The 20,063-nt window shown below is 38.9% G+C and overlaps 1 protein-coding gene across 1 annotated transcript in view; it reads left to right on the plus strand.

Annotated features, from left to right (window-relative positions):
• Positions 1-20,063, plus strand: part of FBN1 (fibrillin 1) — a 353,319-nt gene that overhangs the window by 229,525 nt on the left and 103,731 nt on the right. Inside the window, exons 16-22 of the mRNA XM_077471569.1 lie at positions 162-314; positions 2,368-2,421; positions 4,757-4,882; positions 7,349-7,474; positions 13,158-13,277; positions 16,005-16,142; positions 17,738-17,788. Of these exons, the coding sequence (XP_077327695.1) occupies positions 162-314; positions 2,368-2,421; positions 4,757-4,882; positions 7,349-7,474; positions 13,158-13,277; positions 16,005-16,142; positions 17,738-17,788 (768 nt within the window). The remainder of the gene's footprint in view (positions 1-161; positions 315-2,367; positions 2,422-4,756; positions 4,883-7,348; positions 7,475-13,157; positions 13,278-16,004; positions 16,143-17,737; positions 17,789-20,063) is intronic.

The following is a 20,063-nucleotide window of genomic DNA, read 5'->3' on the forward strand; positions in this document are numbered from 1 at the left end:
TATACAATTTGTGTGGTGGAATTGCTATATGACAGTATTAGGATTGTGTTTACTCATCAAAGGAAATCTTCAACACAAGAACATATTACATCTAAAATACTGTATATGGTCACATATTAGTCGGTAGAATATCTGATTCTAATGCATGCATATTTTTGCAGATACTCACATGAGGAGCACTTGCTATGGAGGTTACAAGAGAGGTCAGTGCGTCAGACCACTTCAAGGCGCAGTGACAAAATCCGAGTGCTGTTGTGCAAGCACAGAATTTGCATTTGGGGAACCTTGTAAACCCTGTCCTGCCACGACTTCAGGTAAGAGCGGCTGTCTGTATGTAACCACAGTATATGAACTGCATAGTACCTGAATACTGAAAGCATATCACAGTATATCAGGCATACAAATCTTTTTTTTGGACATCTCCAGTATTTTAGTACATATAAATGTATGCCTTATATTTTTCATTGGATAAATATAAACTGTATCATTTAAATATTTTGTCGTCTTCTCTTCATTGCAGCAGGTGAAGCCCAAGGCTCCTTGTCAAATGTTTTCCTCTATCTCCTTTTCACTTATTGTAAAAAGCCTGTTTACAAAGCTCAATAGCTCAGGCTGAAAATTACACTCAGATGTTAATGAGTGAGAGTAATTACTCACCATTTATCAGACAGCTCAGTTTGAGTTTTAAGTCAGAAAAAGTGAACCTTAAGGTCTTATTTAGATCTATGCATGTGAATAAAGGTGCACTTTTTTTTGTAGCATTAGGCCGGTGCATTGCTATGAGTCAGCATGCCTTTTTTGCGAGTGCTAATGTTTGTATTGATGCGTATTGGTGTCCATTTTCAATTTGCTTTTGAATTTAGACTTTTGGACAGGATAAGTTTAACAACCACCCAGGCTTTTTAAAATCTGTTGCCAATGAATGAAAACATGCAATTGATTTTTATGGGCCTTTGAACACACTAAGGGTCGGTTCACGACATGAAAGCCATGCGACTTACGGTGCGACTTTTCCAGGTAACTTCCTGGCGATTTTCTGGGAATGTCTGTGTAATCTTCCTGTATGGTCGGATCCAAATCACATCAATATATACGAGACTCCAAACTTGGAGGCGATGTCCATTAAAGTCTATGGGTACAAGTCGGTAAAGTCGGCTTGAATTAGTATAGGAACCTTATCTAAAGTCAGAGCAACTTCAGTAGACAGCTCTCATTAACTAACATGGGATTTTACATGTCATGCGACTTGGGGGACTCAAGTTGTATCCCAAGTCGGGGCAGTGTGAACCAATCCTAAAACCCTGAAAAAAACACAAACATGTTGTATTTTTCAAAACAATCTGCACTGCAGCATTGAGATGGGAACAGACACTATCTTTATTATGTGTAACCAAAACATATGCATTTTAGTGTGTCAGAATGTATAGGTTAAAACAACAGTGTAATTTGGCCCTACAGCAGGCAGCTCCTGTGGTGCTATTTATTAGTGCTCAGTGCTTTCGGAATACGTTGCCTGTAGCAAATACGTTTTTGTAGTGCAAATAATGCATCCATACAGTAAAAAAAAAAAAAAAAAAAAATATATATATATATATATATATATATATATATATATATATATATATATATATATATATATATCAAACAGCAGTTTAAAACCATATACACTTTGAAAAAGAAAATTGATCCACCCCCCCCCCCCCCAACAAAAAAACGAAGCTTTACAATGTATAGTATCTCCAGCCGTGTTTTTTGCGGCTTTTTGTACCGCTTTTTACCACAATTTTGTGCAGGGCAAGGGGTCACCAATGTAAAAAGAAGAAAAACACCCAAATCTGCCTGATTCGAACGCCAAAAAGGGGTCCAGCACTTGTTTGAGCTTCAGGCGTTCGGCATCAGGTGACTTGGAGTGGAGATGTGAACCATCTCCATTGAGAATAATAGATTTTTCCCCTCCAGCGTTTTGTAGCTTCAGGCTTCAAGCTGAAAAACGCTCAGGTGTGAATGGGGCCTCAAATGCCAGTTACAATTATCATGTTAGAATGGTTGAATACAATCCTTATTTTAGTCATGTGACTATAATGTTTAACTGTCATTGCACTCAGCTGAAAATAACTGTCACCTTTTTTGAAAATAAAGATGCTTGTTGAACCATTGCTATTATTTTTCTATTGCTAATATAAATAATTAAGTGCATAATAAATACGAATATGTTAATAAATTTACAGCATGTCAGAAGAAAAATAATGATCATGCTCTTCTTAAAATACCTCACTTGCTCATTTTAGTTCTAAGACTTTTTAGATACACTGTTCTATTGTTGCTTTTCTTAACAACAAACTGCAATGGCATTTCCTGTGTTTTCAGATGAATATCAAGCTCTGTGCAGTAGTGGCCCAGGAATAACATCTACAGGAACCGGTATGTGTGACTAATATTCTAAAATACTAAAGTATACCTAGAACCTTGTATAATCAGGAGGGGGGAGTACCTGAGTGTAAGGAAAAGGGAGAGGATGTGTTGTGATTACCTCTAATGGTTTGTTGTGTACTGGGCAGGCAATTATTCATTTCATGTGTTTACAGACATAACATTTCATATAATCTATTACTAAAATGTCCAAAAGTGTAGCTTTCTGTAGGATAATGAGGTCTTAAAACACTGGAGGACCATTTGCAGTGCAGAGGTCCAAGCTAATCATGTGAAAGCACCAACATTTAAGATGACCCTAATAGTTAACTGTACACTAATGTACACAATAATGCAGTAACGGAACTACCAGGGTTGCAAAGGTTGCACTTGTGTTCCGCCACTGTGGGGGGGCCTCAAGATGGCAGGAAAGGTTCCCACTGCAGGACAATAAAAAAATGCCCTGCAACAGGATTAAAGGGCCATGGGATCAGTGGGAAGAACCCTGAGACCAGAGGAAAGGCCCCCCGGGACCAATGGGTCAGATGGGCCCTTCATTTTTTCTTGCACCCGGGCCCTGAAGGTTCTAGTTATGCCTCTGCCCTAATGCTTAACTTGTGCAAAACTTTACCGCACAATACTTAATCCTTATCTCCCAACAAGAAATGGAATGTATCCAGCTTAAAGGCCCGAACACACGATATGAAATTTAGATGGAAAAATTTGTACAACGAGCTGTCTGACGATTTTCAGATCGTTAGTACGGTACTTTCGACAGCCAATTTCGCTTTTTTGTCAAACAAAAGCTGGATGTGCAGACTGTAAAAAAAAATTCTGATGTGAACTCAACATCCGATTTTCCTTTCATTAGTATGATTTTTGTCCAAAAAAAATTGTAAAAGCAAAAGCAAGACTACGCATGCTCAGAAAGAAAAAACTAAAACTATTCATTACGTCACTTCTGACGTTGTATTCTGTCGTATGAAATTGTTGGTATTGTGAGTAACCTCGTCATTTTCGACATGAGACTAGCGTGTCACAAAAAAACAGACGTTTGGTCATCTGACGATCTAAGCGTGTGTAAGAGGCTTAAGACAGCGTATAAATTAAATTTAGACCTGCACAAAAAACAGGGTGCTGAGGCTGGGGCAGCCCCCTGTGGAGTATTATATCTGTTTTGTTGCTTACTCCTTTTTTCCATGCAGTGTAATCATTTTAGTTTTTTTTTTTTTACTTTTGAGAGAGAATTGAACTTATTTTAAATGTCACATATAAAATACAATAACATGCAATATATAAATCTGAATAATTTTAACACAAGAACAAAAAAATTATATTTTGTGGCTTGCCCATGGTGTATACATTAGGTTTTTTTTTTTTTTTGCTGCTTTCTTCCTTATTTTTATGCCTGGTAATTCTGCACATTATATTCTTTTTGTGCTAGGGTGACAACATTCACTCATTGTAGTGTATCTATAGAGACACTGGGGTTGCTTGATTAAAACTGGAGAGTGCAAATTCCGGCGCAGCTGTGCATTGTAACCAATTAGCTTCCAACTTGAGCTTGTTCAATTAAGCTTTGACAAAAAAAAAACTGGAAGTTGATTGGTTTGTATGCACAACTGCGCCAGATTTTGCCCTCTCCAGTTCTATCAATCAACCCCACTGTGTTGTCACCCTAAGTTCCTGATGGAAGTATGGAATGTCTAACCCTCCCTATCTCCATAACATAAAGATGAGGTATTCTGTAGTTCACAGAGGTAACCTGGGCAGGGCCGATAGCACTGTTTCAGATTTACAAAGGAAGTCACAAGCTCACTGAATTTCTGGTAGGATCATTTATCTTAACCTATGGATATAACAAAACACTTACATTTAGCAGGCCACAATGGAGCAAATAAGTGAATTGCTTTGTAAATGTGTACATACACTGCAAAAGAAAAGTAATACTTTTTCCTAATTGGATCCATTTTTGTTTTCTTGCTTCCTCATTTTTCCCATTCACTGTTTAGTTCATGTAAACAAACAGTTTTTCCACAGCCCATAAGCAAGTGATTAAACAGGGATAATTAGAAAATACAGCCTGTACAAAACAGTGTAATTACATATTGTATATAAATAGCATTCCTGGATGCCGGAGCCCTGCCAGAAGTAATATCTTGGTGGGTTGTCAGCTTAGACGGCTGAAAAGTTGAAATACACATTTTAATCTTGTATTTAATGTACTTTGTACACTGTTATTTCAGATGTTGGGGTTGTCTCTTACTTGCATGCAACAGGAAATGTAAGCACCTTGTAAGACTCCACACAACGGCATAATTAAGTGTATTTTGTGTGTTATTTTCAGATATTAATGAATGTGCTCTAGATCCTGATATCTGTCCGAATGGAATTTGTGAAAACCTTCGGGGAACCTACAAATGTGTTTGCAATTCTGGATACGAGGTGGACACGACTGGGAAGAGTTGCAATGGTATGAAAACCTTATTGTTTTCCTTTGCATATGATGGATATATTATTATATTAATTCATAATAATAAATAATTGCATTAAAAAATAAAATTAATTATGCAAAGCCATGGCTGACAAAGTTGTTGCTGTGCTGGGAGAATCCAAGAATCTAAGTTTGTTCTGATGTAATCACTTATATCTTGTTATTAAAGCATATTGACAGGAATGAGCAAATAACTAAATGTCCCACTAGGAGCAGCATACGACGAGGATTCTTGTGCACCTTACCTCGTGGCTCTAAAGCCGCGTACACACGATCAGACTTTCTGACGGGAAATGTTCGATAAAAGGCTGTTGGCGGTAAATCCGACTGTATGTATGCTCCATCGCACAATTGTCAGATTTTCCACAGACAAATGTTGGCTAGCAGGTTTTAAAATTTTCCACGGGCAAATGTGTGTTGTTGGATTTTCCGAGCGTGCGTACACATGTCCCTCAGATAAAAGTCCAAAGTACAAACACGTATGCTCGGAAGCAAGGACGTGCCAGAAGTGGTTGGTCTTGTAAACTAGCGTTCGTAATGGAGAATTAACATTTGTGACGTGGCAAATTATGAAATCTCGAAATGTGTCCCACAATTCTCTTCTTCTTTAATGAGATAATAATGAAGCTACTTTGCTGGTGAGACTGATGGAGTTATTGCAAACTAATTTTCAAAGGCTTTTTTTTTTCTAGTGATATCAAGAATAATATTAGTTTTTTATTTTATTTATTTGGGCAAGTTACCACAACACCATTATCCCGTTGTTTTTAAGATGGTGTCACTTGTCAATTTTACATTGTACTTTTTTAAATGAAACTGCCTACTCCCAAACTGTCATTTGAAGTAAAACACATAGCCAAGTATTATTCTACACATTTATTTTTTTATTGTGCATTAAAAAAAGAAAACAAATACAATTAGACATGCTATCTGCCAATAGAACTTAACCAAAAAGTGCATTCTATGCATCCAAAAATATAGAAAATATACCAAATCAAATCATTATTCAAGCAAAAAAATTATGTCAAAGCAATAACTCCAAGGCCAATAATAAATAACACGTTATCTCCTCCGATTCCACAACATGGCTGGTTGATGAACCAACTGAAAAGCACAAAATGAAAAGCGCAAACTGAAAAGCACTAAATGAAAAACGCAAAAAGAAAAGCACGAATCAACACTCGCCAAACTTCTACTAACAAGAAATTAGCAGAAGGAGCCCAAAGGGTGGCACTAAAGAGCTGAAAAACCCTGTAGTACATCTATTACGTCTCTCTGTTTGTAATTGTTGGCCAACAATTGTGTGGGTGTGTGTATGCAAGACAAGTTTGGGCCAATGCCCTTCGGACAAAATTCCACAGTTTTGTTGGCCAACAATCCGATTGTGTGTACAAGGCTTTAGATGCCTCTGGCAAGTATGGATGAGGATTCCATAACCGCAAAATCAGTAGCAGTTAATAAGTTGGGGCTTTCATTGGTTATGTACCACAGATTATGGTTGCACCATTTTAAGAGCAACCTCATGTATTCCCAACTATAGGACCTTAAAGTTGAGAAGAAAAGGGGTTAAAGCAGACATTATGTGTCCCCTATAATTTGGATACACTGATCTGAGGACTCTTGCTCACCCTTTCTCAGCCTTTTTACCTCAAAGGAGCCCTTAGGAACCCTTGTTCTCTGAATTATTTCCATGTATCAGGGAACCCCAGCAAAATAAGAATTAATCAGGACCAGTGGGATGTATGTCCCTTGCATTTGGTGATCAATCGGAAGAATGCCCCTTTACAGTGGTAGTCAGAATGCCACCCTTGCAGACAGATATAAAAAACTTCTTTGGTAATGCTGCTGGCTCTGTGGAGTGGTGATGAACCTGGGTTTACCATCAAGAGGGAGGTTAATCAGCCACAGCTCAAGCAACCCCTAGCAACCACTGGTTGAGAATGTCTGCTTTTACTTCACACTTCCAATGTTCAAGCATCTTCAGGTTCTCCTCGTGAGTCCAGAGTTTTCCCATAGACCTTTGTTGGTGATACAGTCATGCAGATCAAAGCAATTAGAGGATTACAGGTATTTGGGACTGTAGGTCAACATATTTGAACATAGCATTTGGTCATATTCATGCACAAAAAAACAAACAAAAAAAAACCCATAATTCTCGTATTTAATTGGGACCTCTCCAGGTAATAATATGGAGGTATCCTAATAGCATAGTAAACTGCATAAGGACCCTTATCCTGATCTTGTGGTCTTGACCTTTGTCATCTGGTTATGAAAAAAAATAAGATGATATGAATACCCTTCTGTATTGTCAATGCAATAAGGTGGGGTGAATGAAAGAATATTCTTTGGCAGATTGCAAACAAGGAAGGTGACAAAATAACGTTTTGCTCTGAAGTTATACTATTTGTACCTTGTCCAAGCTTTTTGTCCTGGTTTCTTTTTCAGACATTGATGAATGTGCAATAAACAGACTGCTATGTGACAATGGACAATGTCGGAACACTCCAGGAAGCTTTACCTGCACCTGTCCTAAAGGATATGTCTATAAACCTGATCTCAAAACTTGTGAAGGTAACTCAATTTCATGAAAACATTGTAAAATATGTCCACTATTACAAGACTGTTGATTGCTGTTGTTTGTGGGCTGGTAAATAGTCCTAAGAATAGTCTAATTCATTTTGCAAAGTTCGGTAACTCAGAATAAGATGGACTTTACTATGTATAACTTCAGATTTATAAACCTTCACTGTTAACCTGAAGTATTTTCCAAATATATAAAATAGTAAATCATGTCCATAATAACTAATCAACAAATGAATTTCATTTATTGCAAAATGTTGCAATTTATTTATGCTGATGCAGTGAACAAACCACTGGACATGCTTTTCTAAATAAGTTAAAGTGTTTGTTACCCCAACACTTCATATTCCTGATGTGCCTGCTGTACCATGTACTTGTATGAGAAGGTTTCCTGTTCTCTTTGCATTGCTTCCTTTATGTGAAATCCTTGGTGTTCCTGCCAGTCCCTCTGCTTTCCTATGAAAAACTGACCACACTAAGCAGCAGAACACACCCTGGTCAGTTCTCTAGCTATGCTGGGAACTCAGTGTACTCCCCTCCAATGATCAGACTTGTCCTCACACGCCCCCACTGTGCAGCCATTCACTGGCAAGCTCAGTGTGCTACTGCTTCTCCTCCCCAGCTCTTATGTAGCTGAGAACAGAGGAAATTGAATAATGAAAAAAATGGAAAAAATGGTGCTTATAATGTTTTTTTTATATCTATACAAAAATGTTTTGCCTTTCATTTCTATTTTAAATGGAATGGGTTGTTTTACAAGGTGATCGTTTAAAGGGGTCACAATCACTTTTAAGGGGTGGTAAAAGCAGAAGGATTTTTATCTTAATGCATTCTATGCATTAATATTAAAAAAAAAACCTTCTGTGTGCAGCAGCCCCCCTCAGCCCCCCTAATACTTACTTAAGCCCCATGTCTCTCTAGCGATGTCCACAAGTTCCTCAGCCATCAGAGACTCTCCTCCTAATTGGCTGAGACACAACAGTGGCGCCATTGGCTCCCACTGCTGTCAATCAAAGTCAGTTAGCCAATCAGGATAGAGAGGGGGGTGGTGGTGGAATTGGGGCTCCATGACTAAACGGACACATGGAGCTGTGACTCGGCTCGGGTGCCCCCATAGCAAGCTGCTTGCTGTGGGGGCACTTGACAGGAGGGAGGGGCCAGGAGAGCCGAAGATGGACCCAAGAAGAGGAGGATCCAGGATGATCTGTGTAAAACCAACTGCACGGAGGAGGTAAGTAGAACATGTTTGTTATTTTTAGAGAAAAACAAAACAAGATTTTACAATTATGTGAAAATCAAATAAATGGTGTTGCGCTACCTTAAGAAATTAGACTAAGCTACAGTGCCTTGTGCATAAGTGTATATTATCAATTGTGCTAAATAATAAACTAGCAGGGATACTGTTTCCTCCTATTAAGCAGGTGTAGCAGAATCACCCTAGGCTAAACAATTATATATTACACAGTGTATACAGAATAATTCAAGATATATGGAGTGCCTCAGGCAAGTTCAATCGTGAACAATGAAGTAGGTGAGTAAAGTGTCCAGTGCTTAAATATAGCAGCAGAAATAACCAAATAACAAAGTGTCTTGTGCTTTTAAATATTCAAACATGTAGCTCAAAAGTAATACAATCAAGGAAGCTACATAGAACTCTTCTTGTAACCAAGCGTGGAACACACCGTGAAAATTAAGCAAAAAAACAAAACAAACAGCAAAATAATACAGTCTTTATGTGGGCTTGAAGTGAATAAAGTGACCAGTGGCTTATTCAGTGCTTCTCCAGATACGGTGCCAAAAACCGTGCCTCTAATTCTTATATTTCCAGTGTTCACGGCACACCAGGTGGAGTGGCCCCTTACCTTACTGCTGTACGGTAAACAGCAGAACAAACAAGTGACAAGATCCAGGGATTATATCCCTATTCCTGGCAGGTAAGTGCTGGCCCCCACGGCTGATGTTTTGTACCTCAATAGCTTCCACGCAGATCTTACTGCTCAATGTTTTCCACAAGGATCTCATAGGAAAGAGAGAAGTATGCTCTGATAGTGAAGTACGTATGTAAATTTATTTAAACAAGTGTATTGAAAAGGTACTCACAAAACAGGTAACAGAGACAGCTTTAAAAACAACCAAACGAGCGTTCCACTCGTAGTATGGACATCCCTTCCGGTATCCTAGTTCCTCCTATTCCGACGCGTATCGTCACCAATCACGTGACCTCCTCAGGGAATCCCTGAGGAAGTCACGTGATTGGTGACGATACGCGTCGGAATAGGAGGAACTAGGATACCGGAAGTGACGTCCATACTACGAGTGGAACGCTCGTTTGGTTGTTTTTAAAGCTGTCTCTGTTACCTGTTTTGTGAGTACCTTTTCAATACACTTGTTTAAATAAATTTACATACGTACTTCACTATCAGAGCATACTTCTCTCTTTCCTATGAGATCCTTGTGGAAAACATTGAGCAGTAAGATCTGTGTGGAAGCTATTGAGGTACAAAACATCAGCCGTGGGGGCCAGCACTTACCTGCCAGGAGTAGGGATGTAATCCCTGGGTCTTGTCACTTGTTTGTTCTGCTGTTTACCTTACAGCAGTAAGGTAAGGGGCCACTCCACCTGGTGTGCCGTGAACACTGGAAATATAAGAATTAGAGGCACGGTTTTTGGCACCGTATCTGGAGAAGCACTGAATAAGCCACTGGTCACTTTATTCACTTCAAGCCCACATAAAGACTGTATTATTTTGCAGTTTTTTTTTTTTTTGCTTAGCTTGCACGGTGTGTTCCATGCTTGGTTACAAGAAGAGTTCTATGTAGCTTCCTTGATTGTATTACTTTTGAGCTACATGTTTGAATATTTAAAAGCACAAGACACTTTGTTGTTTGGTTATTTCTGCTGCTATATTTAAGCACTGGACACTTTACTCACCTACTTGATTGTTCACGATTGAACTTGCCTGAGGCACTCCATATATCTTGAATTATTCTGTATACACTGTGTAATATATAATTGTTTAGCCTAGGGTGATTCTGCTACACCTGCTTAATAGGAGGAAACAGTATCCCTGTTAGTTTATTATTTAGCACAATTGATAATATACACTTATGCACAAGGCACTGTAGTTTAGTCTAATTTCTTAAGGTAGCGCAACACCATTTATTTGATTTTCACGTTATTGCTATTTGGGGGGTATGGCTTATACCCCTGTCGGTGGTCTGCTGCAACCTATCCTTAGTGATAGTCTATGCCCTTGATGATAGCGCGGGGATACCTTAATTTACTCTAAGATTTTACAATTACTTTCAGATTAAATGCAAAAAAACAAAAGGTCACCCATATGGAAGTTACTTTTCTGTTTTATAATTGACCAAATTATCAGTAAAATAGGTATTGCTGGGCATTGCAGAAAAGCAGTAGCTAATTGCAAAGAGAAGCATTGTATAAAAATTGGGAAGCTATATTGTTTCCAATGGGACAAAAAACTGAGAAATAGTAATTTTAACTTTTAGCAATTTAAAGTCAATATTTAGTAAATATATTTACTGGAAATCATAAAAAAAGTCATTCACCTCTGTACCAAAATTGTCAGTTTTTGATCTACATGCACATTGTCTGTCACCTTGAGAAAGAGGACCACACTGTCTCTAAAACACTGGTGGTTATTCACTTTTGGCACAAGCTATATTGTGATGCTCAACTGTGATCTCAGTAAAGACTTGAGATCTTTCATTTCATTTAACCCATCAGAACATGATAAGCTTTGAGTTTTACAAGAGAACAATAATAAGCAAATCAAGTGTGTATTGTATGCATATATAAAGCCGGGTACTCACTACAGTTTTGTTTTCATGAAAAAAAAAACTGTCAGCTCCAGTCTTAGATACTGTACTAACCATGCAAGGTTAGTCCAGCAAACTCCCCCGCTGAGCTGTTGCGTTCTGACAGGGGGATACCCCCCGTCAGAACACTCCAATCAGCACTCTCTGCCATTGGCTGAGAGCGCTGATCGGGAGTTGGTCGGCTGCTGGTTTTCCAGCATGCACATCCAAAAGACCGACATACACACTGGCAGAATGTGAGCCTTTTTTTTTTTTTTAACCGGCAAATGTCTCCCGATATTCTGTGTATGGGGCTTAAGAGTCAAGAGCCCTAAAACCAGCATGTATGTCAACACTCATGTAGGTGATTGAAAAATAGTGTACAGAGGTGAAGGCAAGAACAAGGAGGGATTGTGAAGGGGATGAGGGTCAGAAGGGGAGAGGAAGAGGTAGGGGTAATGTGCTTGGGACAACTCCCATACCTGCACTTATGAACATTTAGAGATCTGTTATTTTTGGCCTGCTGGCCATTTCTTCTACTTTGGATTAGCATGGTGTTTCCATTGGCCTTGCAGCCTCTTCAACGCATGAAAGGTCAAAGTGAAAATTCACATTAGTCAATTGGAGAAAATGTTGCAGCGGGCATGGCTATCAGTATTGTCACTGATAACTCACAAGCCTGTAGTTTGTCAATGAGCAGGCAGAAGTGATCCAAGTGGATTAGCCACTTGATCACTTTTGTGGTTGAGGGATCCCACCCGCCTCCCACCACCGCCTCTCCCGGGTTCTACCGCATGATCATGGTGCCCAAGAGAGATGCAGCTGGCCACAATGGCTGCCCTGAACAGAGAGAGAGGAACTGACGTTGTTCCTCTCTCTCTGTAACCCCGAAAACCAGGAGCGATGAGTTATGTCGTCTTCCAGGTTCCGCCTCTTTGTTTACCTGGTCAACAGCGGCCAGGAAAGCAGCCAACCAGACCGATCTGTGTCTGATCGGCTGCATGGGAGGCTAGAGGAGAGATTTGTGGTCTAATAGACTCCAGATCTCTCCATAAAGAGGACCTTTCACGGCCCATGCTGTCACAAAGGGTGTTGTTCATCCCTTTGTCATAACAATAAAGGTAATCCAAAAAAAAAAAAATTATAAAATAATAATAAAAGAAAATGTAAAGCGCCCCTGCCCCCCTGTGCTTATGCACAAATTTGAACGCATGTGTTACTCCCACACGCATATGTAAACGGTGATCGCACCACACGTGAGGTATTTTCGTGAACGTCAGAGCAAGAGCAATAATTCTAGCACCAGACCTCTGTGTAACTCTAAACTGGTAACCTGTAAAGGCTTTTAAAGCGTCACCTATGGACAATTTTAAGCACCGTGGTTTCCCACCATTCTACGGACAGACGAAATTTTAAAGTGTGACATGCTAGGTATATGTTTACTCACCATAACATCACCTTTCACATTATACAAAAAAAATTGGGCTAACTTTAGTGTTTTTTTTTTTTTTTCGTTAATGAAAGTGTTTTCTTTTTCCAAAAAAATTGCTTTTGTAAAACCTTTCAGCAAATACCGTGTGACATAAAAAATTGTAACACCCACCATTTTATTTTATAGGGCCTCTGCTAAAAAAAAAAATATATATATATATATATATATATATATATATATATATATATATATATATATATATATATATATATAATTTTTGGGGTTTCTAAGTAATTTTCAAGCAAACAAAAGTACATTTTTACATGTAGAAGCGAAGTGTCAAAATTGGCCCGATGGCAAGTATTTGTGGTCAATATTCAAATGAAATAAAACTGAGTCTCTTTCTATTTTTCTTTTCAGATATTGATGAGTGTGAGTCCAACCCCTGTATCAATGGTGCATGCAAAAATATCCCAGGATCTTTTGTGTGCGAATGCCCCCCCGGAAGTACATTGGATACAACCAAGACAATTTGCATTGGTAACTAGAGGGAATAATATCATAATTTTTTTTTACAGAAGTTAGGTATGTTCAAAAAGTGGCAAATATTCAAAGTGAATGTAAGCCCCCAAGGCTGCCCATAGATGGGTGATTTTTTTTCAATCAGGCAGTGGACTAATTTTCCCAGAAGTCTACACTAAGATACAAGTCAGATTTCAGACATCCCCTGCAACAAAAATGTCATTTTTGGTGAGGTATTCCCAATAGGAAATCATGTCTAAAGGGATGCAGACCCTGCAATGTTCCTCAGAGCTCTGCAGGTGCAGCAGCTTATTTATAATTATGAAACCACCCCCATATAGATTCACTTTCCTCATGAACACAGACAAACATACAAGGATTTCTTCAGAATAACAAAAGATAGGAATCTGCAACAAAGTTTGTTTAAATCCTTTCAACATAGATCACCCAGAGGGAAATGGTTTTTTTCCCTCAACAAAAGTGGAGTTACTCTGTAAGGAAATATTTTTTTGGTGAATCGAATGCAAAGTTCTTTATTTTGAGATCCTGCCAGTAGCAGCATTTCCTCTTTCAGGCTGACAATACTAAGCCACTCTCACATTTAGCAGTACCCTTGACAGCCTGCATTGCAAACTTCTTTATTTGGATCCTGGGCTGCTTATCAGGTCTGCTTATGTCTCCTTCTGATGTCATAGGTAACCCAAATGCAGGAGTGGGTGTGGCAGGTGGGCAATGCTGCTGCTAATTTTAAGGCAGTGGCTTAAAAGAAAAGTGAGGGTTTTTGTTTTTTTCTCCTTTTATACTTACCTAGGTGGATGTAGCATGGGACCAATGCTGCGTCTGTCCCCCGGCGTCTCTATACTGAGAACCGATGGATCGAACATCGCTGATGGCTTGGTTCTCACAGATGCCAAAGAGCAGAGTTGCTGACTGTCAATCAGCAGCTCTCCACTCTGCTGCTCTTCGCTCACTGGAGCGCTGAACTGTGAAGGGGCGGGGAATGGCCATCTCAGGCTCTCAGCGGCTCACTGAGAGGGTTTGACAGGCATCAGTCCAGACATCTGGCGGATCCAGACTTCATTGTTGGGATGACGCATAGGCTTGTGCAATTCGTTTCGTAACGAATCGAAATTCGGCCAAATTTTGCATCTAAAAAATGCAATGCAATAAAAAAATAACAAATTACAATGAATATGAAAGAAATATAACGAATGAATTTGAATGAATTCGACATGATTCGAAATTATTTCAACCGCATTCGAAATTATTTCAACTGCATTCGAAATTATTTAAACTGCATTCGAAATTATTTCAACTGCATTCGACATTATTTCAACCACATTCGAAAATATATATATAATTATATGTTGTAGTGCTAGTACTATTGTGTTTGCATACCAAATTTGGGGTTTCTAGCTATAAGTGACCCCGAGATATGTGGCCCCAAAATCGGGTCGCAAAATCGGGTTGCAAAATGTTATTAGTTATTAGAGCAGAGAATGACATTTTGCGAATGCAAACACAATAGTACTAGCACTACAACATATCCAAATTTGGAGTTTCTAGCACCAAGTGACCCCAAGATACATTGCCCTAAAGTCTGGTCACAAAATATTTTCCAATGTGGTTGAAATAATGTCGAATCATGTTGAAATAATTTCGAATGCATTCGAAATGATTTCAACATGATTCGACATTATTTCAACTGCATTCGAAATGATTTCAACATGATTCAACATTATTTCAACCACATTCGAAAATATTTTGTGACCCGACTTTAGGGCCATGTATCTCAGGGTCACTTGGTGCTAGACACTTCAAATTTGGATATGTTATAGTGCTAGTACTATTGTGTTTGCATACCAAATTTGGGGTTTCTAGCTATAAGTGACCCCGAGATATGTGGCCCCAAATTCGGGTCGCAAAATGTTATTAGTTATTAGAGCAGAGAATGACATTTTGCAACCCGATTTTGGGGCCACATATCTCGGGGTCACTTATAGCTAGAAACCCCAAATTTGGTATGCAAACACAATAGTACTAGCACTACACCATATCCAAATTTGAAGTTTCTAGCACCAAGTGACCCCTAGATACATGGCCCTAAAGTCAGGTCACAAAATATTTTCCAATGTGGTTGAAATAATGTCGAATCATGTTGAAATCATTTCGAATCCGGTAGAAATATTTTCGAATTTGGTTGAAATATTTTCGAATGTGGCCGATTTTTCGAATTCGGTAGAAAACTAAACGAAATCCGAAAATGAATTTAAGGAAGTTAACGAATATAACTAAACGAAATTAATGAATTAATGAAATAAAACGAAACGAAACTAAACAAATTTTTTCCTTTTGCACATGTCTAATGACGCAGTGCCTGGACTGATCTTAGTGACATCAGCAGAGAGCGAACTTTAGACTGCTCTCTGCTAAAAAAAGAGGTCACAGGAGTGCAGAATGACTTGCACTCCTGAGTTGAGTTGCATCTTGATATAGAGCAGTCCTTTACCCTGCAGGGTCCCGAAAGCACTTACAACCACATACACATATAAGGGCCAATTTATAGACAGTACCTGATAAACCTAAACCATAAAGTATGATCCTAAACATACTAAAAATATATTTAGGGTTTACATTCATTTTATTTTTATTTATCAGAAGCTAATCTATTAAACATTATGGAAAGAATAACCTGTAAAATGTAAACTATGAAGCACTGATTTTTTTTACTGTTGTATTACACAGAAACTGTTAAAGGTACATGCTGGAAAGATATAGTGAATGGAAGATGTGAAGTCAACATCAATGGGGGAACTTTACGATCACAGTGCTGTTCTACATTGGGTGCCGCCTGGGGAAGTCCTTGTCTACCCTGTGATCTAGGTAATTTTGTGCCCTTACCACTTGACTTTTTACTGCTTTTGCTTTTTTTTACTACTTTTTAAGTCAGCATGTTGTTGGCCAATACAGCCAATTAACACTCAGATCACATATTTGTTTTATAGCTGATTCTTATCAGAGGCAAGGGGAACTGGCAGTAACTTTTCAACAGTTTTCATGTTACAAATAATGATGAGCTTGGACTTGGTACAAACCCAAGTTTGGCAAATCCTGGGAGTAAGACACCATTGCCAGGCCAATGAGCTGTGTGCAGGAGATTCCCCATCCCGCAGTTGCACGTACATAAAGGGGTGGAGATGGTTATGGCCACATGGCCAAATTAGGTTAACAATGTCATGAGTATACCCACCCCTTTGTGTACGTACAGCTGCAGGGCAGGGAATCCGCTGCCCGCATATCATTGGCCTGGCAATGGCAGCTTCTGGGACTTGTCAAACGTGGGTTTGAAATAAATTTAAGCTTATCCCCTGTCACAACTGTACGGTGTTTTGGCAAATTTGGTCTTCCAGCTATAACATTTTGAGAGTGGAAAGGGTTAGAGCTATGTCTGGGAGATTTTTGCCAAGAAGTGAAGGGGTATTTCTCTAATAGAGAAACTGCTAAAAATATAAACCTGACAAAGAATCAAACCTTTCTTCAGTCTGCCAAAATAAAAAGGAAAGGTTGGCTGCAGTTACATTAATAAACAAATGTTGCAGAATTAGTTAAAGTACCCCTGTCAGTTTTTATTGCTGTTTGTGCTTTTGTTATGGATATTCACCCTCTCTATCTGACCTGGTTACCATTATTGTTTTAAGTGAATGTAAAAGAAAATCCCAAATTTTGGGTTGTCCCCCAAAAAGTAATGTGGAAATCTTCCATTGGGCACACTTGTTCTGGTGACTTGAGGGGCCCCAAGGGATTCCCTTAATTTGCAGGAATTTCCTCTCCCTTCCTTTTTAGCTATGGGACAGGAAGTAAAGAGAAATCTTCTCGATGGGAAAAAATTGTGAATAAAATCAGGAGTTATAAAATTCCCTTACTCTATCAAAATTGAGAAAAACGTTTTGCTCATAGTTCTACTTTAAGTATAGGATTTTAATAAAGTTTCAGTTAGCTATAAGTATACAATAAGACATATGTGGTTTTTCACATAAAATGACTTTTCCCTGTCTACCCTGTACTGTACTCTACATAAAATCCCACCAGACACTAGAAACCTAAATTAAGAATGAAGCCACCGTAACAATTTGGTCTCTTTAAGCTAAAATCTGGGGAAAAAATTAAAAAAAGTTGGTTAAAAGCAGTATAAGATTCCATATATTAGGTATCGGGAAAATTCTTCTCTCCAAAGTCCCAATGAAAAAAACAAAAGTTTCATGCCATTTTATTCTGATTTGTAAGTAATTTGAAAAAAAAAATGTTTACAACTCAAATTATATCTAATGAATAGAAAAACAATGGCAGACCTGCGATTATTTGAAGATCTGAAAAAGTCCTCAGAAGCATCCAGATGGATGTACTGCTCAGTATTTCACTTCTTTCACCTATATTTCCATTATTTCTTAGATTCTTAATTACATGTTTTGTTTCCACAGATCCTGTCTGCGCTAAAGGTTTTGCAAGGTCAAAAGGCACAGTATGTGAAGGTATTCTTATATAACCAGAAAAAGAATTGAAACCCCACTCCATGCTCGTTTTAAAGTAGATATATGTGAATATAGTTTAAATAAAGATGTGTGAATGTTATTTTATTAATATTCAACACAGCATCATTAAAAAGTGTACATCACTGTGCTACCTGTTCATAAACAATATATCAAAATCCATGTACCAATTCCTCTTCACAAAGCCTGTGATGGGCGAAATGCGTTGGGGCGTGGCCAGTTCAGGTTGGTGGTGCAGACTGTCAGCGAGAGATGCTTTCATGCAGAACTGCACACACAGCAGTGGCTTTTTCTGGCAGTTGTCCATTGTGTGTGAAGACTCAGCGGCTTTGCATATGGGATTGTAATGCTCTTGTGGCTGATGCATATGTGAGCAGCTAGTATTGTTCTATTAAAACCCCTTTTCTGAGTATGGAATTACACTATGGTGGTGTTCTTTTTTTTTATTTACCCAAGGAGGAATTGAGGCTTTTTAAAATATGTACCTTTGTAAAGGTTACAAGACCGTTTCAAAGAGGAGAGTTTAATTTAGCTTGGCTTGCCGATCTGTTTACCAGAAAGGCAAATACATTTGGTGAGTGAGTTTCTTTTTTGGAGAGGGGACCCTGAGCACCTTTAGAGCACCTGTATTGTGTTGATTGAAGATACAATGGGGTTAGTTTTCTAAAGGCAAAAAGACTGTGCACTTTGCAATGTGCAGTTGCACTCTGCAAGAGCAGCATTTCACTTTACAAAGAGTACCCAATCACATGCAAGGGGAAAAAAATGATTTTTGCTTGCACATGATTGGATAATGGAAGTCAGCAAAGCTTCTGCTCATTTACTGAACTCTGGAGCAACTGCTATTGCAGAGTGCAATTGCACTTTGCAAAGTGGAGAGTCTATTTGCCTTTAGTAAATCAACCCCAATATTTCTATACACTGGAATGGAATATGAACTTTATTGTATGAACATTACGCAGTGAACAGTTTGTTTTATTTATTTATTATACTTAAGCGCTTTTGTTATTAATTATAATGCATTTTGTATCTTTTTAGCATTGGTCAATGAATTTTGATATAATATTGTTTATGAACAGGTAGCACAGTGTTGTACATAATTTATTTAGTGCTGCTGGTTTTCTGCTGTTACTTAAACCTATCATTCTTCTATATATGATGAATCAGAATCACAACTAGTGTTATGAAATAACAGTCCCTCTCAAGGATTAAAATGATACATATTTAGTACATATTTAGATACATATTTAGTACCTGGACATTTGGCCATGTGATCTCTGTCGAAGGGAAGGATCAGAGTTCTGACTACTTGATCCTTCTCTTCGACAGATATCATGTCACATCATTTTTATTTTACATAGTTACATAGTTAGGCTGAAAAAAGACACAAGTGCATCTAGTTCAACCAAAAAAAAACATACAATCAAATATACCAGGATTGCATCTAGTTCTAAGTGCATCTAGTTCAACCCAAAAAAATAAATAAATAAAATCCAATATACCAGGGCTCAAAATTTGAAGTCCTGAGCTACTAGCCAGGCCTTTAAGGGTTACTCGCCACCAGTTGCCCCACCCAACCCCTACCCTGCCTTGCCCCTAATTCCACCCCTAAACACTCCCTCATAAATTATCTCGTGAAATTACACTTAAAATGTTTTATGCAGAATTAAGCTACTTTGCATCCTCACCTGTGGTCATCAATGCAGCCTCACCCATATCCACCAATGCAGCCTCACCCGTGTCCACCAATGCAGCCTCACCCGTTTCCACCAATGCGGCCTTCCCCTGTCCACCAATGCAGCCTTTCTGTGTCCACCAATGCAGTCTGCCCCGTGTCCATCATGCTGCCTACCCATGTCCATCATGCTGCCTACCCATGTCCATCATGCAGCCTACCAGTGTCCATCATGCAGCCTACCCATGTCCATCTCTAACCTACCTGTGTCCATTAGGCAGGGGAGCAGAGGAGAGAAGGAGTATTTCTGGCTGGATGATAAGAGCACCGAGGGACATCACTGGAACAGCTTTGATTTCAATTGCCGTGTTCCCGCGGCTCGAGTTCGCGTACAGCCCCGCCCCCTGGCTGGGGAATTTTGATAAATGTCACTCGTCCTGGGATTGGATGGGTTATCTATCACATTCCCCGGGACCAGGGGGCGGGGATGTGTGTGACAGCGAGTGCGGGGAAGACTCAGCTATTGAAATGTCTAGTGATGTCCCTCGCACTCTGATCATCCAGCCGGCTCTCTCCTCTCTC

The sequence above is a fragment of the Lithobates pipiens genome, unplaced genomic scaffold (genome assembly GCF_037356315.1).
Source record: "Lithobates pipiens isolate NorthernLeopardFrog02 unplaced genomic scaffold, aLitPip1_a1.2 Scaffold_8, whole genome shotgun sequence".
NCBI classification, from domain to species: Eukaryota; Metazoa; Chordata; class Amphibia; order Anura; family Ranidae; genus Lithobates; species Lithobates pipiens.